The sequence below is a fragment of the Neopelma chrysocephalum genome, unplaced genomic scaffold (genome assembly GCF_003984885.1).
Source record: "Neopelma chrysocephalum unplaced genomic scaffold, ASM398488v2 Primary Assembly neopelma1_96780, whole genome shotgun sequence".
Classification (NCBI taxonomy): Eukaryota; Metazoa; Chordata; class Aves; order Passeriformes; family Pipridae; genus Neopelma; species Neopelma chrysocephalum.
In genome coordinates, this window is record NW_020925424.1 from 1,483,833 (window position 1) to 1,509,025 (window position 25,193).

At 38.8% G+C, this 25,193-nt stretch overlaps 1 protein-coding gene across 9 annotated transcripts in view; it reads right to left on the bottom strand.

Moving 5' to 3' along the window:
• PRLR (prolactin receptor) overlaps window positions 1-25,193 on the bottom strand; it is a 155,716-nt gene that overhangs the window by 15,819 nt on the left and 114,704 nt on the right. For 3 of the 9 annotated variants that reach the window (XM_027709501.1, XM_027709500.1, XM_027709503.1), the window contains 6 exons: window positions 13,542-13,610; window positions 8,574-8,687; window positions 7,411-7,543; window positions 3,847-4,016; window positions 2,899-3,065; window positions 1,238-1,379 (listed from right to left, as the gene is read on the bottom strand). In XM_027709501.1, coding sequence (XP_027565302.1) covers window positions 1,238-1,379; window positions 2,899-3,065; window positions 3,847-4,016; window positions 7,411-7,543; window positions 8,574-8,643 — 682 coding nt within the window. In that variant the 5' untranslated portion in view covers window positions 8,644-8,687; window positions 13,542-13,610. Of the gene's footprint in view, window positions 1-1,237; window positions 1,380-2,898; window positions 3,066-3,846; window positions 4,017-7,410; window positions 7,544-8,573; window positions 8,688-13,541; window positions 17,056-17,872; window positions 18,393-25,193 lie in introns of those variants that run through there. The other 6 variants (XM_027709496.1, XM_027709498.1, XM_027709499.1 and 3 more) reach the window with 4 other exon arrangements.

A 25,193-nucleotide genomic window follows, 5' to 3' on the forward strand; every position in this document is an offset into this window, starting at 1 on the left:
TACTAAACTGTTGTTATCTCAACTTATAGGTTTTACTTTTGATTCTCTTCCCCATTTCACTGGGGTGGGGTGTGGGATGTGAGCGACCAGCCATGTGGTGCTTAGTTGCCAGCTGGGCTTAAACCACAACATACAGAAACCATTTTTTAATTCAAAAAGCGTGTTTGAAGATTATTCTGGTTGTTTAAGAAAATATGCTGTCATTTGTTTTGGGTTTTAGGTAAGAAAAATGAAGAATGTAAATGTTTGCCCATTTGTTTATGTCCTTGCCAGTAATTCTCTTCTGAAGTACCTATGATCTGTCTCCAAAGATACAAAGAAGCAGCTCTCATATTTCCTTGTAGTGTTGTTATGTTCAGTACTCAGGATGCTCACCTGATTGCTGCCAAGCAAGTTTTTATAGACTCAAGCAAAGCGCTTAAGAGTAGGGCAGGGAAAAATGCTTAAATTTTGAATAGGATGATGCCAGTCAAAACCCTTATGTGACTGAAACTTTTGCAATTATACACTTGTGGAAAAAATACGATCCTATTACATCAATAATAAATATTTCCTACTATGCAGAGCAGAGACATTGATTTTCCAAATTTCTAATTGTGTACTGCAGATCCGAAAATGGGTAATTTAAAAGATATTTTTCTATTAACAGTACTTCATGTACTTCATGGTCAACAGCAATCTTCATGTCAAGTAATGAATAATACAACTAAGGACAGAAGAAGAAGATTTGAGACAACCTGGCTAAAGTGTCTGGCAACAAGATATAATGTCATGCATATTTAGTGTGCCTACTCAAATTCAAGAAAACATAGATAATGAATTCCATGTGGTAGTATCTGCAAGTGTCGTGCTCTGTTAGACATGGCAATGCTTTCAGTCTAGGTTCTTACACAAAAAACATTACCTGACATCTGTAGCTACGTATAAAATCAATGTAATTTTTAAATTAAGGGACAGGAATAAATTATTTAGGCACACCTGCATCGGAAGTGACTTCCTCATACCACTTTATTTGTCATAGCCTGTTTCAGCAGAGGATCTTGAGTGGATCAAAAAGACTAAACAAGCAATTACACAGAAATTATAGTAAAATGCACTGAGCTGTTCCTCCAGCACTATGAAGTATCTGTGTGAGAAGCCAGGTTTTCAGGGCTACCATTTAGGCACCTTTCACAACATCGAACCTGATAGAACTTAAAAACAATTTACAGAACAGCAATTACCATCCCCAACTCACCATTGGGGATCTGGATGTTTCTTTCAGAGCTCCATTCGCTCCATTCTCCAAGGTCTAACATGCAACGGACCTGAACAATGTACTTCACCCCAGCTTGTAACCCGGTCACCTTGTAGTGTGTCTGCACTCCAACAGATATTGTCTGGAAAAGAAAACGGACTGGGAAAATAATAAAGAATTGGGACATTTTAACAAGTAAACCATAAAGGAATAGGCTTGAGTTACTGAATTCTGAAAGTCTAGAATTTCAGTTGGTATTTTATAAGATGTGAATTACAGAAGAGCAAAGGTAGTGACTTAGCAGAAAAATTCACTTCAACATTGAGATTCTGATACTCAAGAACATACTTAACTGTAGCCTTCCTAGTACTCCATCAGATCCATACCACCAGGAACACTATAGGTAGTCCAGCTCACATATAAACCCTTGTGTAATTCTTCTCAGTGGCCTTAAGTGCATTTCTCAGGTCCTTTGAATTTCTCTTCAGAACTCTTTCAAAACACATAGCTTTCTCCATCATTAAAGCATTGACAATTTAGATAGCATTGAGGACATCTGACTATAGCTTTAAGAATGATAATTTATCCTGAAAACTCAGCTGTGGGAATATTGAGGCCCATTCCTACAGTGGGGAATGTCAATAGAAATGGTGTGTGTGAGTAGGACACACCAAAATTTCTGAGTGGCGGGTTGCCTCCAACTGATTATGTTGAAGAGTATGATGATAACTCTCAGCCCAAATAAATAATAATTAGGGAGCAACGGAGAGACTTCTCAAGGTTAAACTTGAAAACTACTAATAAATAAACAAGAAAACTTGTAATACTGGGGGGGGGCACTGGAAACTTCAGCAGCAGCTGAAGCATATTTTGATGCTCTCAGAAGTTGCTCTGTCAGCATCATGACCTCTCCCTGGGCCAACCAGAGCAGCCTCCCTCTCTGATGCTGTGAGTAGCTGCTCTCCAGACAGTGTGGGCTGCAGCAGGCAGGAAGCTGCTCCTGGGTGTCTGTATATGACCATGTGGCTCCTTTCTCACTGATGTGTGTCTTAGGAGACTGTAAGAAGGGACATGAGTTCACATGATGTTAAAGCATCCATGTCACCCACAGAAGTGGGAATAAATAGAAGAGGGAGGGGAGTAACCTACCCTTCCTGGGAGAGGGGAGTTTCATATAGTGTATATATGTCTGGGACTAGTTATAGAAATGTGTTTATAAATTTGTAGATGCCTAGTAACATTTTTAAGTGCCCAGTATTGTGATTCACCTATTCCATTGCTGAGTGATTGCTGAGTGCTGCATAGTTAAGTGACTAATTGTTAATTAAATTTAATGAATCAATAAACTGTTTTGATCCAGATTTGTTTTAAACTATATGAACTGCACAGTCTTTTATTGTGACACTTGGGATCATTACAAATAAATATTATATCAGTGGACTAAATAGGGTTTTGCAGTATATGACATTAGGATGATTACGCAAATACATTGAATTTCACTGTTCTACAAACCACTACAATATTTTTCTTTCCTTAATCAGATTTAGTTACATTAATTTTTCTACCCATACAGAAACTAAAATTTTTATAATATCAGTTAAATTGAGACAAGAGAACTCACTGAATAGAGCATTTATACAATAAATATACTTTTCCATTACCTCCCACTCTTCCTTTTCCTCAGGTTTAAGTCGTAGCTCATAGTGATATGCATGTGAATTAGAGCTGACAGCAGCCAGCGGAGGTGGAGACCATTTTGCCCAAAGGTATGTTATACTAGCAGATGTTTTTGTTTCTAGAGAGAGGTTCACAGGAGCATCTGGCTGAACTGTATAAATGAATGAAAAGCGTGCCATTAATAACTTAATTTTCTCTCAGAAGAGGCACCTCCTTTATGGCTTTGTATTTCATCACATTAATTTCAGATCATTCAGCACTTCTGTAAGGGAATAGTACAATAGCCTTTTATTTTTCCTTTCTCCCTAGCAAGTTTAACCAGCTACTGATCCACCAGTATCAGCAAATCTTAGACTTTACTGTGAACTTGTCAGGCTAAGGAAATCAAATCATAATTTCATTAGGCCACTCTTGCAAAACTAAAATGTCAGATATTTCATAGCTAAAACAACTAAGTACATTATCATTATAATGTGTATATCATGTGTATGCAGAAAGCAGAACAGAGCTGGGAATATTAAATACTACAAAAAGCCCGTAGAATGCTCAGGCAGTTATTTCTACCCTCCTGAGACTTCAATGCCAGCAGCCATAAAGATGTTCACATTTGGAAAACTTAGGTAGCTCGACCTAATGAAAATTTTATAATCTGCATTGAGTCTAACTGAAATACTGGAGACAGCTAGAAACTGCAGCCAATTTTTGAGCCAAAGTTAAAATGGCAGTAAAATATGTAGTTACTTAATTTGTAAGTAAAATGCAGTTTTCACATAAATTTAAGATGCATATTTTAGATCATCTGTAGATAAACACTTCTCCATATCAAGTTTCACATCATGAGGAAAGAAATCTTTCACCACTACTTGTTCTGGGATTAAAAACTGCATACATCTCCAACTAGCTTGTTTTCCATTTTATTCTTCTCTTTTTACCTATGGAGGTTACATCCACATACTGAGGGTCTGAGCTGTTACTTCCAATCTCATTCGTTGCCATTACAGTGATAATATATGTTGTCCAGGGATTAGTGTGGTTTTTATCAAAGTAGCAGGAATTGGGACCTGACGCTTGGTAGTCTGGACATTCATAGATTTTTTCTTCACTGAAATAAAATGATTTAAAAGTTAAAAGTTCAGGAAATAAAGCAAGGCAGGCAATATTCTAGTAGTGCCCTAGGTTCCGCAGAGAAATTTGAAATGGTTATATATAATCATATTATTTTTATATATAGATACATAATATAATTCTATTACATGACAATATAATAATTGTATATAATACATATAATCTCAACTCTGGAAAACATTTTGGTGTCAAATGCTATTGCCATAAGTGCTTCACTGCTATTTTTACTGCAGTTTTTCTGGATGAGTGCTCTCACTCCTTTTTTTTATACATAGGAATGTCAACAAAAGAATGCAAAGAGAAATTTCCAGAGACAGCACAAGGCAATTTTAACAATATTTATAAGCAAGTAAAAGGGAAATTAAAGACATCCACTTGGACTAAATAAGAAAAGTTGCTAAATATCTTCTTTGCGTATTACCCCCGGAAATTAAGAAGATGGGCTCTGTGGCAGAGGACTGTTTTATTGATTAGTTTGTTTTCAGCAAGATCACATTTAGGCTGGAAAAGACCTCTGAGATCACTGAGTCCAACTTTTGACCAATCTTCACCTTTTTAAAGTAGACCATGACACTGAGAGCCACATCCAGTCATTTCTTGGAACACCTCCAGGAATGGTGACTATCACCTCCCTGGACAGTTTAAACACCCTTTACATGAAGAAATTCTTCCTGATGGTGAACCTGAACCTCCTCTGGCACAGCCTGAGGCCATTTCCTGTCATCCTGTCTCTAGTTATGTGAGAAGAAGTCAACTCTCATCTCACTACAAACTCTTTTCAGGTGGTTGTAGAGAGTGATAAGGTCTCCCCAAGCCTCCTTTTCTCCAGGCTAAACACCCCCAGCTCCCTCAGTCACTTACAGGGCTTGTGCTCCAGACCCTTCCCCAGCTCTGCTGCTCTTCTCTGGACTCACTCCAGCACCTCAATATCCATCCTGAACTGAGGTGCCCAGAACTGGACACAGCACTCAAGGTGAGGCCTCACCAACGCCCAATCACTGCCCTGGTCCTGCTGGCCACCCTGCTCGTGACACAAGCCAGGATGCCATTGGCTTTCTTGCCCACTTGGGCACGCACTGGCTTATGTTCAGCCACTGTCAAACAGCATCTCCAGGTCCTTTTCTGCTGGGCCATTTTCCAGTCATTCTTCTCCAGTCTGGTAGTGTAACCTGGGGTTGTTGTGACCTAAGGGCAGGACCTGACATTTGGCCTTGTTGAACCTCATCCTATCGGCCTTGGCCCATCAATCCAGCCTGTGCTGATCCCTCTGCAGAGCCTTCCTACACTCCAGCATATCAACACTTCCTGTTACCTGGTGTCATCTGCGAACTGACTGAGAGCACACTCGGTCCCCTCGTCCAAACCACCAATAAAGATATTAAACAGGACTGGGCCCAACACTGATCCCTGGGGACACCACTAGTGACCGGTCACCAACTGGATGCAGCCCCGTTCACCACCACTCTCTGGGCCCGGCCCTCCAGCCGGTTCCTAACCCAGCACAGAGTGCCCCTGTCCAAGCCGTGGGCTTCAGGAGTATCTTTGGGAGATGGTGTCAAAGGCTTTGCTGAAGTCCAGGCAGACTACATCCACAGCCTTTTCCTCATCCACTAGGTGGGTCACCTGGTCATAAAAGGAGACCAGGTTAGTCAGGCAGGACTTGCCTTTCCTAAGTCAATGGTAGCTGGGCCTGATCCCTTGATTGCCCTGTATGTGCTGTGTGGTCACACTCAAGATGATCTGTTCTATGACTTTTCTGATGTTAATTTACCTGGTTCTTAACATGATCATTATCACAACTACCTCAAAAGAAAAAAAAATTTATTAGTTCACCGTCTCTTAGAAATTACTTTTATATGGGTCTTCAGCTTTTTCAGGAGAGGGATAGTTTTATATTCGATTAAAGCTGAACTGGGTGATGTACTCACAGCCTACCCCAAGTGTGAAGAATTACACAAACTGAAAGCACCAGCTTATTTGGTGCAAGAATGCATGTTAGTCCCAGTGTTATGCTCTATACACCACTAATAATAAGATCTCTTAGTTTCCAGGCAATTTCGTCACAGTTCTCGAAGAAAAAATGTGAGTAAGAGGATAGTACCTGAGAGACAATGAGCCTAGAAATGCAATTGTGGCCCAGATCTAGAGTGCTTGGCAGTGTCTGCGTTCAGCAGATTTAATGAAATGGATAAGCACTCCTAACCCTCCCTAGACAGGGTTGTTCCAGGCAATGATACATATAACTTGAAATGCTCATTAAAATTTGTTTTGATGAAGACTGAAACATCAGGGCTTTAATAAAATAAAAGCTCTTAGATCATTGTTGAATGTGGTAACTTTATTAAAGGATGCATCTTTTCTGCTCAATTAATACCAAATGATTTGGAATTTATTTAATTGAAGCAGGGATGTCTGAGGCTTTACCTTATCTATTCTGAACCTCACTGGATTTATTCAAAGAAATTTAATCTCTGATCCTCCCTGCCTGCTTGGCCCTGTTCAAAGACCTCTTGTTTTCAAGAAAAAAAGTATAGTTACATAAAGATACACAGGTTAAGCAAAGTTGCCAAACATATACACTTTTTATTCCTAAACAAGCTGAAGGAGTCACAGAATTTACCAAAACAGCAACTTTTGAGAAGTGATACATAAATCTGATTTCACTCCATTTTGGAAACCAGGAAATTGGCTACATTTCCAAAAGGGGAAACAATTACTCTCTATACTCCAGATGGGGTTTTGCTGGGCATGTTAATGGACAGGCTCCTTGGCAGGGACCCAAGGGAACCCTCAGCCCTGACTGCCCCTGCCCAGCCTCCCCAGGTACCCCCAGGGCCCCTTGTCCCTGTTCCAGCCTATTGCATCAGGGATGGTCTCCAGCTCCCCACAGTCCTGCACTTCCATGGGCCCCCCCAGCCAGCCTCAACCCATGTGCTGATGTCCTGGCCCAGCCTGGTCTCAGTCTGTCCCTGTCCCCCCACCCTGCCCTGCTCCCTGGCCAAGGGGGAGTGATGGGCTCTAGACAGGACCCCCACTGCTCCATGCCTTGATGCTCCACTCCTCAGAGAAGACCCCATTCAGCTAAAAGCTGTGTGCCTCCTGATAAGATGGACAAATGTGCCTTTCCCAGCACTTCTTCAGTGGGATTTAAGGTTGGATGAGTTTCAGTAGGGACAGGCTGAAGTTTTGGGACTGGCAGTGGTCATGTCTTCTTCTTACAAGGGACGCCACTCATCTCATGCAGCCCTTGTTGGCTATCTGAAGTTAACACAGATTCATAAAAACAACTTTACAAATTAATGTTATCATTCCCTTATTCTGTCATAACCATCACTTGATCACTTACAGAATATGTATGCACCACTCGTTACCTGTCCTTGCTGTAGAACAGGGTGTAATTGGTAGGAAGGCCTCCATCTGAGCCAGGCTTCCACCAACAAGAAAAGGTTTCCTTTTCTAGAGAACGACATCTTATTATCTTAGGTTTGCCAGGGTATGACTGACCTAGGGAAGTGCAAAAATCCAGTTAGTTATATTAGAGGAGGACAATGTTTTTTGTTGTCATTGCTGAGTGATAAGCCCAGGCACCAAGGAATGCTGTTTTGAAGACAATAAAATTATGCAAAACTATCGACTGAATTGGGCAAATAAATCTGCCTGGAAAAAGGATCAAAATTCTCAGAAAAGTACATATAGATATATAAAAATACATAAAAATATATTTTTACCTCAAACTTCTAAAATAACTACTAAAATTATTTTGCTTCTCTTTTTAATATGAAAATTTGATTTTTACCTAAACTCAAAAAGTGCATATTTATCTCCAAAGTAAATTGCAATGACTGGAAGTAAATATATGACCTTTGCCGTTTTTTTCCTAGAACATTGAATTTTTTTATCTTCAGATCATCTTAAAATTAAATTTCACCTTCAACTTTGCAACAGAACTAAAATTCCACTATTTGTGCATAGTTAGAGTAAACTACAGGTTAGACAAAAAGAAAGAAATCAACAGGCTAGATGATTATTTTTGTCTACTGGCAACCTGAATGTATTCATTAATTAGTTGGATATTCACTGGTAATCCAAATACATTTAAGAATATTTCTTGTTAAGACTACCTGTCATTAGCTTATATCAAAAGCACAGACCACTAATTTACGTATGTTTTGACATGAAAAGCATGTGATCTTTCAACTTAAGCTTACCGTTGTTTCATTAAAGTTCCATATCACTATCTTAAATAGTGTGACTATTCATATGATACTAATTTCCCAGAAGGTGACAAGGATGAAGTAAATGTAGGGATGGAGTGAGTGCCTTTCATCATTGCCACCACACAGTCCTTAAATTAATACTGTATATAAAAAAAGGACTCGAGCCATTTTCAAAATGCCATAAAAAACTTCAGGAGAAAGTACTTTAAACAGGTCCAGGCTCCACTGGTGGTCAGGATAGATTGGGTAAAGCCTCATACTTTTCTAAAGAAAGTGTTTTAAGGAAAAACAAGTGTTTCAGGAAGGGTTGTACTCACCTGTCAGACCTGCTGTAGTCAGAGCAAGCTGCAAAATAATTTGAACTGATGAAATGAATCTCTGCTTCATGATGTCTGCTTTTCCTCAGGAGGAAATATCAGATCAGAGGCTCACTGAAAAACATACCGTCATGCAACAGTCAATAACAATGCTTAACATATAATATGTATTACTTGACTTGATCAAAGTCCTTTTTGAATTGCAGCTAATTGATTCTTGTTATCTCTCAAAAAGGTGCGGCAACACCTACAGCTCCACTTCAGAAGCTGAAAACCTGAATCCCCGAGTAGCAAGAAGGCTTTCCCAAAGGTCCTTGAATGGTTAGCAGTGCTAGGATTACAATTTCATAGCATTAACAAATCTTGCATATTTATTTGACATCTTGGGATACCTGGTGCTTATCTCAGGGTTCTAACTTTTACAGTAATTAATTCACCTGAGAAACCAGCCTTTTGGTAACAAAAATACACTTTTATCCCTATCGATACAAAGAAGATGTCAACATAGTCGAACACTGAAACTCCTGAGAACAGAAGGCAAATAGAAAAGGTCTGACATTTATTTAGAAGGTTTTGATTTTTGATCTAATCTCATGACTTCTGAATATTTGGGACTGTTGATGTTGAATTCAGGATCACCTGAGCTGAAGAATGCTACTGTTTCTGTGCATTTCATTCACTGTTTTTACTGCACTGGATTTTGCAGTGAAGTGGAAATGTCAAAATCAGAGAAAAGAAACCAAGGGACAAGTGACATAATGTCACAGCTAATTTACTGTGTGAAAATGCAAGATGGGATGCAATTATCCCTCTTTCTTCAACCTGTAAAGGCTAATGCTGTAGAACGGCAGAAAAACACATGTGCACTTGGAAAGCCACCAGCTGTGACAAAGACCCGGTCCCTGCAGTGGGCTGACACCACTAGATGTCCTCAGAATTCAGGCTATAATTCTGGGTGCTCTGGAGAGCCTGTTGTTGCTAAATCTGTTTGCTTAGCCTGAAGGAAAGACAGTACCACTTAAGGCAAACCTGCTGCTTCTCCCACCAATATGCTTCCTGCTTGGAGATGATGACTGCAGTCGGCTATTAGCTTCTCAGTAGCCAGCCTCACTCCTTGAAACTAGAGAAGAACAATTTACCCACTAAATAGCAGGCTCCTTACCTCAGCTTTCCACTCCCACCAAGCACATCTGACAGGTACTTGTAAGCTTGCAACCCACCCAGTGTAGCACAGCATGGGAACAAGCTGTGCCTTTGGTGAGGAAAAATTCTTTGCGGTTTATCAGATGACTCAATTTTCAGCATGCAATTCATTTTCTGTATCAAGAAACTGTAATCCATCATCATACAAATGTTTTTCCAGCACAAAGGCAAATGAAGTATCAGTTAATTTAACTCAGTCTAAAACACGTTTACTGTGGACAATGAGGAAAAGAACAACAGTTGGCTACATTTCCACATACCACTTCCAAATATCCAGGCACATTTCACACCCATAACTGAGGTACACGCTAGAAAATCACATCTGGGGTAGTTTTAAACTCACTCAGAGCATTCTGTGCATATGCAGGCAGTGGAGAGAGAACCACCTAAATATAAATTCGTTTTGAGTAAGCACATGAAAATTTTATTACTGTAAAAAAATGGCAGGCACAAATTTTAGTGTTCACCTTTAGAAATCAGCTGAAAATTTGGTGTTTTATAATGAGGGACACAGTTGACTGCGCTCATGCAAGGCACATTTTTCTCAAGCAAAGGTGAAATAATGAACTATAAACAGTAGCTATTTCATGTACATATGATATCATTTAAAATATTTCGCTATTGCTAAAAACAGTTGAAACATTTGCAAAATACAGCACTTTCAAACTCAGACTCATACGGTGATTCCCTATAAAGTAACTGGTACCATGATTTATTTTTTTACTTTTACAGACAGACCTTTTCTGTGTGAAGAATTGACAGGTAAGGAAAACTGATTACAGTGGCTAAAAGACTGAAATTTTTCAATACAACAAAGGAGAGGTATCACAAAATCTCTATTAGAGCACTCTAGCAAGTAAAATGGATAATTTTGGAAAATGAAGACCTAAAGAACCAAATTAATACAAAGAGGAAGAAATTAATGCATTTAAAACCAAGTACTTTTTCCTTGGGAGCATTTGAAAATGAGATGATTGTGAATCACTTCTGCAATGTGGTTGTGAAAATCAACAGGAGATATACAGGGGAGGAATATGGACCTATTAATGCCACACAGTAGGCTCTGGGTACAATTCTCGTCACCTATACTTGGAAAAAAACCAGACCAGATTTAGAACAGATTTAGAACACAGCTACAATCATGACACAGAGGCTGTCTCATGATGGCGATTTAGAAGAATTGGCTTTGTACTCCGTGCAAGGGTGGCTGTCGCCTATAAATGTAGCAGGAGATAAGCATCAAAAGAGGGAAAATAAGAATGTGTAAAATAAGAATGTTTCCATGGTTGCCTGGTATTTGGAATTTGTGATTCAAATAGAGTTTATAAGGCTTCTGAAGAGATGTCTTTTTTTTTGAAAATACTTGCTTAAATAAAATAGATAACATCCCCTTTGTCATAACTGTATCAAAAAATGCCTCATCTCCCCTATCTATGACACGAAAATGTTTTCATAAAAGGGCAACTAGCATTTCTGAAGATGCTGTGAGGGAATGCCTCACTTTTAGGTCTGAATGCATTCTTTTATAAGGGATACAGTGGACACTGATTTGCCACAAAGTCATGCAAAACCAAGGGTTGAGTAACTGATAATTAAAAGATCATATGCCTCCTTTTGAAGGTGTTGATTTAATTCCAACTAAGTTATTGCATTCTGACATTCCAGCTGAATTTCTCCCTTTTAACACAGCTGTTACATAGTATTCAACAGCTGCACATCACACACTGGAAAAGAGTGCTCCTTGATGGAAATGGAAATTATTACAGCAGCATTAAAATGCACAGAAGAGTTAAATGTTCCTGTAAAATAATGCTACTCTGGAACTGATAATATAATGAAATCGTAGGTCTGAAAACTGTGCTGACAATGCTACTAGATGAAGCTGAAAGCTAAACACCAGTACTGAAATCAGGTGCTGTGGAGCATGGTTGAGAGACAAACGGTCTTGTCCTAACTGACTTTTAGTTCTTGCGTTCTTTTCTTTCTTTCTTGGCTATGCTGATGGACAAATCTCTCGAGATTGTCAGAGAAGTCTTTACTCAGTTCTGCACAGATGGAAAAATTTTCTAGCTGCAATGCTTTCAGGCTTGCAGGAACAGGAACAACTGTGTATCAGCCAATGGCAATGACATTATGTCCATCACAAGTTCTGCTTTTGCGGCTAAATAAATCAAAAGCCAAAAGTACTTTACCAAAATGTACTGAAAAAGTTTCACATTCCCACTAGTCATGATGATAAACAATGTTCATCTTTCAGCCTGGGGGAAGGCAGATTAAGGAGTTCGCAAAACACCAGAGTTCATTACCATTTGAAAGGCTTAACTACAGCTGTACAAAACCAAGCACAGATAAAGAACAGAATAAAGCAAGAATGTGACAGTCTGTTTGACCATCCAGAACATTCAACTATACTGTGGATACTGCATGAGTCTGCCTTCCCACGCAGAGATCTCAAATGTCAACACAGATACATGTTCCTAGCCATGATTTGAGCACTGTTATTGCTAGATGTGTTTCTGAATGACAGTGATGGTTGGGATCATACTGTAAATTAAAAGTTGTAGGTGTGCAGTGTGACAAGAGTTCTGTTTTCCCTCTCTGAATGAGCCTTAATTGGATGTCTCAGTACTCTGAATCCCTCAGGCACCCAGTATGGCCTTCATGGTGATGTACAGGCTCCAGAGAATTTATGGAGTTCAGACATATCTCTGATCTGAATTTCTTGTGACTGATTCCAGGTAGCTACTTAGCACATAGCTTCTATGGAGTACTTTGTGAGGATGCTTAGTACCTGATGTTGGCTATGTAAGGGAACCTTGACATCCAGTTAATTTATTGGGACTAAGGACTTTATATTTCTCTGTGTTGCATAAAATGGAAGCAATGAAAAGGTCTTTTAGATTTCACCTGAATAGCCTATACATGGGTAAAAATATATTTTTCCTAAATTTCTCTCCTAAACAAACTACCTCCACCTCCTAACAACTCTTTGCAACCCTTCCTTTGATTAGCAGTCAAGATGTGATGATGAATGGAACAACTTCCCTCACACACGGAGATATGCTTCTCCATCTGAAAGACTTGATTCATTTTTGAAAAAGAAAAATCATGAAAACACAAATTCTTGAAAATAGTTTAGACTCTCACCTTCTCCATCATAGTATTTATGCTCTTAGCTCCTATTTATTTATTTTACAGAACTGAGCTTGAAACTCTCCTAAAAACTCTCACCATTTAAATTGACAAAGAGAAAAAAAAAAGCAAGCCATGACAAGAAGAAAGTGCCATTATCCTTACTTTACAGATAGGGAACTAAGACACAGAATAACCAAATGCTTTGCTCAGACTCATAAGTTTAACAAAAACTAAAAACTGATCATTTACTACAATTTTTCTTTTCTTTTCTAAATACCACCTCTACTGCCTTTGTTTTCCTACTAAAACACGATTTAGCTAACAATAGCAATCTTTATCTACCAGTTTCACAGCCCCTGAATATTCCATTTTCTTCCCTGGTGGTTTGAATGTTTAGCCATGATTGCAGGATTATTATTTTTACAGCTGTCTTTTACAGAAAAGAAAATCATAAGCTCTAAAGGGTAAAATTTTAGAGTCTGAAAGCTAGAATTTACATTAGAACTTAAAATATGATGGAAATTAATCTCTACCAATTATCAAGCCCAACTCCACAGTTATCTTCCTATAATAATTTTAAATATTCTTTATATATCGAATAGTCATGAAATATACAGTTGAATTTCCTACCTAAGGGATTCATGTACGTAAGGAATCTTTTTATTCCTCTCTTTCATGTATGTCAGATCACTTCATAGGCTGCAAAAGAAAAAGAAATCTAGGATTAGTACATTGCCGGAAGTATCCCTACTTTATTCCTAAAACTTTGAGAGAAAAAAGGTCACTCTTTGTATTAGCTGCTGTAGATACTGAAACCCTAAGTCAATACATTTAAACACTGAGAGCAATAGAGACTGAGGTAAAATACGGTGTTACTGTACATGCTTTCCTTTATCTGTTTCAATAAAAGCACAGAATTTTGTAGCAACTTCAGATGCAGTTTAAACTTACTGGTAGACTGTGCTAGGCTACTCAAAGGCTAATCAACACCTACACAGGCCAGGCCAGGATCAGACAAAAACTGACAGCTCTAGCAGCGTAATTAGTGAACATGGGGTGCAGGGAATGAGCTTCACCTGACTACCAAAGCACAGTCCTTGTGTGGAACCCACCAAACAAACTCCCTTCCCCACATGCCTCATTGACTGAAGGAGGTATAGCACTCATTAACGGATGCCTGAAGGGAAAGAATGTGGGGAGGAAAGGAAAGGATCAAAGTGGACTGGGGAGAAACAAGCATGGGAAAATAAGAGGAATAAAGAGGTCAGTTCAGTGTAAACTGGTGGCTTGTCAGATTGAAATGTGTGCCTGATCACTGTGGTCTGCCCTATGCTCTCATTAAATCCTATTTCCAACTATCTTCTGTCTGGGTGGACTGTTCTGAGTGGTACTTTTGGATGCTAGGGAACTTTCAGCTGGATTAGCCAGTGGAGAAGAGAGGGATTGCAAACCTCCAGGCTCAAATGCAGCTCCCCCGCAACTGGGGAGATGAGGGGATCTGGGGCCAGCTACTGGGTCACTTGAGCATCCAGGAGCAGCTACTACAGCGATCCATTTTTCGTGTGCAAATGCACACACATATGTGTAAATGTATATGTTACACGTAAATGTTACAGATTCACTGATGTGTGTTGCCTCTGTGTGGTTTTTGTGCCCATGCACCCACCTTCTGGGAGCAGCTGCTCAGCTTTGCTACAGGCAGAAATTGAGGATATGGACCTAAAGCAGCCTCACATTTATGGGATTATCTGATTCAACTGGCTCTAACAGACCGACATGCAATGTTTCACCAAAAAATACCCCACCACATTTAACCACCTGCTCTTTGTCATTCCATCCAAACACACTATTCTGTGAAGAAAGAACTTAGATGAACTTCAGTGGGCAACTTATCTGCCAGAGCAATAAAAACTGTTTAATTCATTAAATTACTAGCTTTGAAATTACTAACTTCATCATATTATTTCTGACAGAAATCTCTCCATAAACAATTTGAAATAAAGTAGAATATTTTCTAACTAACATTAAGAATATACTGTGTCTCCTGGAGACCAGGTGGAAAGACATATTACTCAGTTACCACGGCATTCTTTTGTTTGGCTCCATTTCAGTAAAGCTAATGAGAGTAATAAAAATACCATGAAGTTATTTGGCAGCTAGACATTATGCCATTACAGAGGAACGGATTTAATTGAGGGCGATAAATGGTTTCTTTTTTATGTGCATATTTAAAATGGCATCAATAACATACAACTGAATATGGCAGAAATAGTGTTTGCAGTTACTCAACCATGACACAAGGTGAAGTGTAGTTCAAAGATGGAGTTCAGTAAATGCTTTCTGCTTTAGAAAGGACAGAAATCTGGTTGACAGTGTGCATGCTGGGAACACTGTTTGACTCGAAATTGACTAAATAGAATTTTCTCAAAATTCTGCCTCATAGATCTAGATTGCTTCACAGAGACATTTTAAAAATAATGCAGTTGCTTAACACCTAAAGGGAAGCCTAGTTCTAAGACAAAATTAAGGTATGGTTATGATCACTAAATAAAAATAACACTTCTTCTGGTTCCTACTACTTGGTACTGCATCAAAACATACAGTTCTATCCTACTAGCAAATTTTTTTCTGCTTTTGAGACTGCCTTCATCAAGAAGTGATTTTATGAATCAGTGACACATCCTTACAGAATATGACTGACATAAAATATGTTTTTTATTGAAGTTGCAATAGTACCATAAGCATTGGCTTCATCATATTACTGACTGGAAAGGATCATGATAGAATAGACCTTAACCTTCTGCAATAACCAGGGCAATGACTTTAATCCAAGTATTTCCACATCAAATGATCATTATTCAAATAATATTAATTGTGCTAGTCCTGAGAAGAAAGAAAGAATCCCATTGTCTTAGGTACTGTACAAAGAAGAGTTTCTGCTCTTAAGATCCAAAAATGTGAGTAGCCAATGAATAATACAGAATGGAAGACAGGGATCTAAAAAGCAGGTCAAAACTTGAACATTTTTTGTTTGAGACTAAAAATTATTTTCATTGTAAAATATTTTCAAAATATCCCATAAACTGGAAACTGCCTATGACGGATCAGTTTTAGAAAATTCATTTCAGAATCCTACAAATTCTTTTTCAACCAAAACCACTGCACCCAAATTTTCAAAATTCCAAAATGAATAAGTATACTAAATATCAATATAAAGCATTTTGTTTTGAAATTTACCAGTAGAATATTTTCTAAAACCTAATAAAATAATTGCAGTATTTTTTCAACTTCTTTTTTTCCAGTGAAATCATGCTGTGATGAAAAATTTCTGATAATCTTTAATTATACACAAAATTTCAATGAGTAATGCAATGGCATGAAACTCTTGCTATTTTGACAATTCTAGGGGAAGATGGTGTAGAGGTGAGGAGGTTTATTGCAGAAAGACTAAAATTACGAAAATTTTAGAGGAAGCAAAGGAACAGGACTTTGAAACTAGTAAAGGGAACACAATAATGGAGAAAAGTGTGAGAGGTTAGAGGGAACAGGACAATGAGGAAGGACGCAGAAGGGGGAAAGAGCAAATAATCTGTTTGAACCAGGCAGTAAAGGGTCAGCTGAACTTGTAATTACGATTGTACTCCATTATTCCACTTGAGTTGCAAAGCTCCACCCACTAGATGCCACTCCCAGATAGCCATTTCTTGGTGAACACAGGTGATAGGGTTGAGTGGAGGAGCAGTATCTCCTGGATCCTAGTGCCTGCAAGCATCAGTAGAGTAATGCTGAAGAAGGATGTGACACCAGCCTTAGCTCTGGAGCAGTTTCTTTAGTCTCTCTCGCTGAGACAGCCCATTTTGGCTGAGTCTGAGTCTGGAGTCTCTATGCAAAGCTTTATGACTGTGGAAAGACTCTAAGAGAAAGAACCTGGCTGCAGGGGAGCAAATTTTCTTCTTCAATCACAGATATGCTCAGCAATTAACAATATCAGTGGGAACAGAGAATAATAACTGTTTTCTGCTTCAGTGTTCTCTTTTTCAGGAGGTCCTCAGTATGAGGTTGTAAAAGAAGCTGTTTCTTTGTCTGTTTCGAAGTACATATTGAACATTTACACTTGAATTGTTTAAGTGACTGTAGAGTTATTCTGTAAAAGAACACAATTACCAAAAATTACCACTCCAATCAAACTGATAAAAACACTCAATGTCCTATTATTTTTCACATATTCCCCAAGCTTCAAACTTGTTGATAATAGAGCTTTGTGGTTGCATGCTAAAGGCCACCACTAATGCCATGTACAGATAAGTGGCACACTGGTTAGCTAAAGGAATGAAACAATGCTATCCTGATAATCTAAAACTAATTATTTGAGAGAAATTGCTGACAATAATGGGAGTACCACAATATTGAACATTCAGCCTTCAGTTTATTGAGCTTAAAATAATTAATCTTTTGGCACTTTTAAAGCATTATACCCCCTTTAATACTGGAATATGTGAATATGCAGAGAAGTATCTTTATTATGCCTAGCTCAAATCTTGGTGGCATTTTGTGGATCTCCTCCAGTACCTAACTCCTGAGTAGACTCATGTTTAACACATAATGGATTATTCTCTATAGGAGTTTGGTTAGTTGGCATTAATTCCTAATGTCAGTGGAAAACACACTGTCCTCAGACAAGTTTCCTCATGAGGAGAGTCTTATTACAGAAAGTTAAATACGCAAACTTATGTGCTAAACCAGTAATAGTATCAATACTGCTCTATCACAACCCTGTTAAGTTCTACATAGATGGTCATCTTCCAGAAAAAAAAAAAAAATTAGTTTTGCAATGGAAGAAAACTGAAGCTCCTGAAAGTTGCATTCTGAGGGCACTGAATTCACCCTTTGATCAGGAGTACAAATTGCCCATCTGATTTCTTCACGATGAATATATAAACTGAATGAAGTAGAGCACTAACCTGATCTACTCCCCATCTTCATCCCAGGCTGCTACTCCTTGTAGATAGTCAGCCACAGTGAATTGTGGTTTGGATTTTTCTTTTCTTTTGCAGTTTAAGGAAATGACCCTGAGGTTGCAGACTGTGAGATTTTTATGTGCTTGTTTACAGAATAAAGACTAACACTGCAATCTCTGGAGGTTAAAGGTAAATTTATTAATGTATTCATTCATTAACCCATTCATTCATTAACTCATTCGCTCAGCTCCTTACAAACTGCAATGACAACACTGTGTCTCCTACTGCTGAATGTGTTTCTGACAGGTAATAATTGCATCCCTGACAGTAAATAAGCATCTGCCAAGAATCTATTTGAAGAAATTAATTTTGCAAAGAAAAAGAAAGCTTTATAGTGCAGCAAAGGCAAACAAAGAGCTTCACAAACAGATCAACTAAATATGGGATATTAGGTTTCAGATTATGGGTAGTGTTTAGTTTTAGCAAACTAAGGACATAAGAACACCTCTCCCTTACCTCTTCTGTAACACCAAATGTGCCCAGTAAGATTTAACATGAATATTTCAGTCTGCCCTACTCCTCTGTGGAGTTTGCACACTCCTTGGTTAAATAATGAAGAAATAGCTACTTAACAGAATTTGGAGAAGAAAACATTTTGAAGATTAAAAAATATATTCTGTACTAGAGGAAAATGTACTTCAACGCTTTTCTTCAGTACATTTCTGCTATTTGGTGAAAAAAAGAATCAGAATGAAATGAAGGAGTTTTGGTTACAGCATGTATCAATACATCAGGCTACATCTCTGTTTTCAGCAAATGTTCTTAATTTACTGTATATTGTTCAGCTTCACTGGCTGTGAAATTTCTCCTTCTTTGCACTCAATCTCAGATTGGACCTACAGTCCGAACAGTAATTACTAAGTTTTATAGACCTTATTATACTCGGTAATGACTTAACCTTGGAACACTGGAGTCAACACTGGAGTCCTCTGCCTTTGAAATGACATGTTTCTTCAAGATTATAAAACACATTCAATTTAGGGGAAGGTGTGAAGGTGGGAGCTACTTGCAAGCAAACTCACCTGATTTTCACCTAAAAGAAACTGACAAAAATTCAAAAGTTTCAATAATTGCAGGAAGACAAAGATGAAATTTTTTTATGCCCAAGCATCTGAAATGTCAGACCTGCATCTTTTAATCAGACAAAGGCTATCTCACAAAAATATAACCCCCTCCCAATTTAAAGTTATTAAATCTGAAATAACAATGACATTTATTTTAGAAATATTTAATATTTACAAGGAATGAAAGAAAAGGCATAAGCATCAGGAACAATAATGCTTGCCCTCTGTAGGGTGGATTTCATGAGACATTGCAGCAAACTAGGAAATTTTAGCAAAAGCTGAAATAATTTTAAGCATGGTAATTTAGATCACTAGAAATCAACTATCAGCCTCTATAATTAACATCAACCCATTTTGTTTCATATGCCAGTACATTCAACTTCAATATGTAGTTTTTTTGTAGGCACCTAGTTACCCAAGTATATTTCACATGGTAGAAACATTCATTTGGTGTGTAATCCGCTATATTTCTTCCACAATCCCTGAAATAAAAACCTTATGCTGACATTTATGAAATGGCAGGAGGAAAAAATGTTGTAACTGTGGGTATTACTTAAGGTAATAACAACAGGGCTCTTAAATCCTTGCTTGCATAAAGGCTGACCTTTTCAGCTGATAGAAAAGTAATTTCTATTGAAACTTGGATCTATACTTCAGTCATTATTGTTACCTGCATCTTTTCAAGTTGCCTTTTCAGCAATGCCTTTTATGTCCATATGTATGAATTTGCTGGGCCCTAGGTCACAGCACATTTTATATAATTTAAAGGGAAAAATCAATGAAGAATAACACAACCATGTTTTAAATTCATCTTTTAATTTAATCCTTGAGTTGCTCCACTGGCAGTATGCTGAATATATAATTGGACATTGTTAAGATGCTGGCACCAGCCTTCCAAATGCAATTTTGATTGTTTTTTTATTTTAACTGTCCATGGCAGAAATGTTGAGCCGGAACAGTTCAGATCTCTGTCTCCCTTAAGGTCTCCTTCCACTTGAAATTTGTGCATCCTGCAGATGGTTACACCTCTGACAAAGCTGCCAAGATATCAGTCTTGTGTGACCCTCATCGGCACACAGAACAAAGCAGATGTAAAGCAGCTCAGAATTATTAAGGTTGGAAAAGACCTCTGAGATCATTGAATCCAACCTTTGACCGATTATCACCTTGTCAACTAGACCATGTAAGTGCCACTTCCAGTTGTTTTTTGAACACCTCCAGGATGGTGACTCCAACACCTCCCTGGGCAGCCCATTCCAGTGTTTGACAACCCTTCCCATGAAGAAATCCTTCCTGATGTCCAACCTAAACCTCCCCTGGCACATCTCGAGGCCATGTCCTCTCATCCAGTCATTGGCTTCCTGGGAGAAGAGGCCAACCCCCACCTGGGTACAACCTCCTTTCAGGTAGTTGTAGAGAGTGATAAGGTCCCTCCTGAGCTTTGTTTTTTTCCAGCCTAAACACCCCCATCTCCCTCCACCACTCCTCACCAGACTTAGTCACTAGTCCTTTCCCCAGCTCTATTGCTCTACTCTGGACTCAAGAACACAGAAAATATTAGGGCTCTAAGAACCAGCCAGGAAAGTGATTAGGAGAGGCAACTTTCCTTCTACTTCACAGAGTTTTGTCCCAGATGCAGCTCAGAGAGAGTAGGGGACTCAGCTTGCAAAGCTGGTGTCTGGACAAAGAACAGGTTTTGAGGGTTGGCTCAAGATGGTCTTTCATAACAGCACCAACAGCCACAGTACTTTAAGAGGGCGAATCAATCGCAGACAGTTTGGATGGGTAGCTGAAGCATTTTGAAATCTTTAGATGTAAACATACATCCGTAAGTGCAGTCAGAATGATGCGTTACCCTCTACAGATAAGAGAGAGGCCCCAGCTGTTGGAAGGTTAAATAAACACAGCAACATTTAGCCACTTCTCACAGTCCATTTAGTCTTCAATATGGAAACCAAATCAAGGGGACAGTGCTTTCAATAGAGATTTCTGGAACACTCCTCCTCCAGTGGTGCAAAAGAACAGTGGTTCTGCAAATTGTTGATGCACATTGCATTTCAAAGTCTGCTCCACTATTTCAGTCTTCCATTTTAACTGATCTGCTCTTTAAACAAAATTCATTCTTTGAAAGCTGAAGCTGGTACTTGATGTATGCATAGAAGAATATGAAAGGAAAAGGTCATGGACTGTTTTTCAGGTCTCAGAACCTCTGACTTAAGCAAGAGTCCTTACTTTTTATACCTGTGTATGCCTAGAAGAGTTTCATAGTTGTGTATCCAACAGTATAGACAAACAGTTAATCTCCAAGCCAACAAGTGCACAGTAACGACCACTTGGCTATACTATGACCCTCTATTCTTAACTTATTTACTTATCAGCTTAAGCTTACTCCATTTAATTTTAACACTCAACCTTCAATCACCTTGTCCTTCAAGTAGTTTAGAACACTCAAAAATGTAAACAAATCCTGTTATTCCTTTTACAGGATCACACTCTGAGCAGATGTATTTGTAAAACTACATATAAATGCACATTTTCTTTGAACATAATGTTAAGGCTCTGTTCCATGTCAATGATGTGATCATGGGACAAATGTAAATGAAAAAGTAAAGCAGTTTTAAGATCCTTTATGTGGCAAAGGCAAGACTCTTCATCTCAGGAAAAGGCTATTGAGACCACCGGTGTTTCATCTGTTATCCTATTTTCTTCCAGTGATGGATTTTCATATACTTACTACTACATTTTCTTTACATGCTCCACATCTGATAATTCGACCTGCTAAAACTCACTCCCTCTTATGAGAATTTCACAGCCTATACAGATGCATTTTTTGGTGGAGTTGTTCTAGGAAACACGTTTGTGCTTCTCAAGGCACGTTTGTACTTTACAAGCCTCAGCAACCAAGCACATGGCCTCAGTCCACTACTGTTCTCCCTGTATGGGTACTTTTACTCCTTTGAGAGTCCCATTGATCTCAACTTACTTTTTGAGATTTCTCAGTCTTTGGGATCAATGCAATGGGACTTACACACTTTAAATGGCTTTTCTTTAAACCCAAGTATCATAGTAGATGAAGACTTTTTAAAATACAATACCTACGAAGTATGATTTACTACATGTAAAATACATAGCATAAATTGGAGTCATAAAACAGTATCACAGCAAATGAATGTGAATTATTGAAAAAATTTAAGGAGTGACTCCTGATTTGACACAAGTTTTGCTCAAATTATTCAGGAATCAAGCATTTTCCTGCAGAAATCTGAAAGCCCAGTAGCAGTTTGCAAGGTCAGTTTTGTTATGGAGTTAAATTCATTAGTATGCACTCTGATATGAAATCAATTTTATATCACTGAATTCACATATTTTCTCCATTTAGTGAATTAAATACTTATATACAATCAACTCATTACTAGAAACTAAAAGGGATAGGAAATAGTTTGTGCTTTTGGTACTATGACAGAGCAAATACTCCAGATTTTGAGGTAAATCCATCAACTGGATATGTAAACAAGCTGCAGAAAGCACTGCTAGTACCAATAATATCAATAATTATATTAAAAAACAATGCAGAAATACAAGGAGCAAATGTTAAAATCAGACACATTTCTACAGGTTGTCTGCAAGTGAAATTGGTTGCAATCTTCATTGGTTCAAAAGCTTTGAAACTAGGGTCTCAGTTTAGATATTATTAGTATTTTCCATGGTAGAAGTACAGGTTCTGGAGCAGAAATCTGTGAATAAGAGGAGGAAAAAAAAAAATCAAGGGCAGAGAATCATGGAGGACACCAAGTCTTCCAGGCACCACCCAAGAAGTTGGGAAGACAGAAATGAGCAAGAGAAAGCACATGGATGTTCTGATGAACTCAGCTCCAGAGTTCTCTTTCCATCCCTTTCAGTAGTTTAGTCTCTGACATCTTGGACATCTCTTGTCCACTGCAAAATGGGTGGACATCTCACTGAGATCTTTTTAACTACTTTTATAATTTCCACATTGATTGAAATTGATGTTTCCAAGATACTTTGCGCACTTTAGATTGAAGGGATTGTTCATGAGATGAATTATTGGTAGTAGTGATTTTGCTATAAATAATAAAAAAAAAAATCCAAGTGCCAAGAAATGTTAGTACACATTTCAAAGAATCACAGAATGGATGAAGTTAGAAGACCTTTGGAGACTGTCTAGTCCCACCCCACTGTTCAAAGCAGGGTCAACTAGAGCAGGTTGCCCAGGGTGATGTCCAGTTGGGTTTTAAAAATCTCCAAAGACAGAAATTCCACAACCTCTCTGGACAGCCCTTTCCAATGTTTGACTGCCTTCACAGTAAATAATTTTTTCTTATATTCAAGTGGATTTTCTTATACTTCAGTTTGTGCTCACTGTTTCTTGTCCTTTTTCTGGATGCCACTGAAAAAAGCCTGGCTCAATGTACTTTACTTCCCCCAGAAGGTAATTCACCCACTGATGAAATTCCCCCAAGCCATCTCTTTTCCTGGTAGAACAGTTTCATCTCTCCATAGGAGAGATGCTCCAGTACCTTTATTACCGTAGTAATCCTTTGCTGGACTTACTGTGGTATGCCCATAGTTTTTTTTTTTACCAGGGAGTCCCAGATAGAACTCCAGGTGCTTCAAAAGACTATCTAACCCTTCAGGACAACACTTGGAATACAAAGCTAAAATATACAACTAAGTGAGAAAGGGAGACATAATGAGGCCAGCTCTTAGAAGAACTTTGCTTTAGAACTTTACTATGCTCATTTTCCACTGGTATATATGTATAAGAACTAGCACTGAGGTTCAGGAAACTCTGGTTCTAATCCTCAATATCTTTCTATTTTCCTTTATATGATATTTTTCCATTAGTAAATATCTGATTCCTTTTTTAGAGAAACTGTGCTCATAACAAAAGCAACAGCCAATGACTGAATTCCTTTACAAACCACTTTACTTTTGACTTTACAGCCAAACCATTAAATAAGTCGTATAAATTCTCAACCTGGGAACAAACTGTCACTCTTCAGAAAGTTCATCTGTTTGTGTTTGGCTAACTCCATGGAAAAATAAAAGCTTTGTCATTTCTTGGTATCTTTTTCTCTCCCTCAATTATCATTCAGGTTGGTAACCCCAATATGACGCCTGGCATTTCTATTTGACTGCCATTTTCAGTGATTGTAATGAAATTACATCCCAGAACATTTTAATGATTACCACCTTATAAAAAGCTTAGACTGATAGCACAATTCTTACTGCTGGGGAACATGAGTATTTGTTCTTTATAGCATCTACAAAATATGCAGATATGTTTTTCCTGCAGCTTTACTTATGCAATTATGTTTGACACTAAAACCCAGCAAAGCCTCCTACTTACATGATGTCAGTAGTACTAGGTTATGAAGTCTGTGTGGAGCACCTAATTGTGGTGGTCTGGCCCTGGCTGCATGCCAGGTACCCACCAAAGCTGCTCTGTCACTCCCCTCTCTCCTCAGCTGGACAGGGCAGAGAAAATATAACGAAAGCCTCGTGGGTCAAGATAAGGACAAGGAGAGATCACTCACCAATTACTGCCATGGGCAAAACAGATTCGACTTGGGGAAACTAGTTTAATATATTACCAAGCAAATCAGAGTAGGATAAGGAGAAATAAAAAGTAAATCTTAAAACACCTTCCCCCCACCCCTCCTTCTTCCAAGGCTCAGCTTCATTCCCAATTTCTCTATTTTTTTTCCTCCCCAAGCAGAACAGGGGGACATGTGCTTGTGTTTGGTCAGTTTATCACATGTTGTGTCTGCCACTCCTTCCTCCTCACAGGAAGGACTCATCACACTCTTCCCCTGCTCCAGTGTGGGCTCCTCTCTCTGTGGGCCACAGGTCCTGCCAGGAACCTGCCTCAGCACAGGCTTCCCATGGGGCCACAGCCTCCTTTGGGCACATCCACCTGCTCCAGTGCGGAGTCCTGCAGGAGCTGCAGGTGGATCTCTGGTCACCTGTAGACCTCCGTGGGCTGCAGGGGCACAGTTGCCTCACCATGCTCTGCACCACGGGCTGCAGGGGAATCTCAGCTCTGGTGCCTGGAGCACCTCCTCCCCCTTCCCTGTCACTGACCTTGGTGCCTGCAGAGCTGTTCCTCTCACACATTCTCACTCCTCTCTTCCAGTTGTGGTTTTGCAGCAGTTTTTATCCCAGAGGCTCTGCCACTA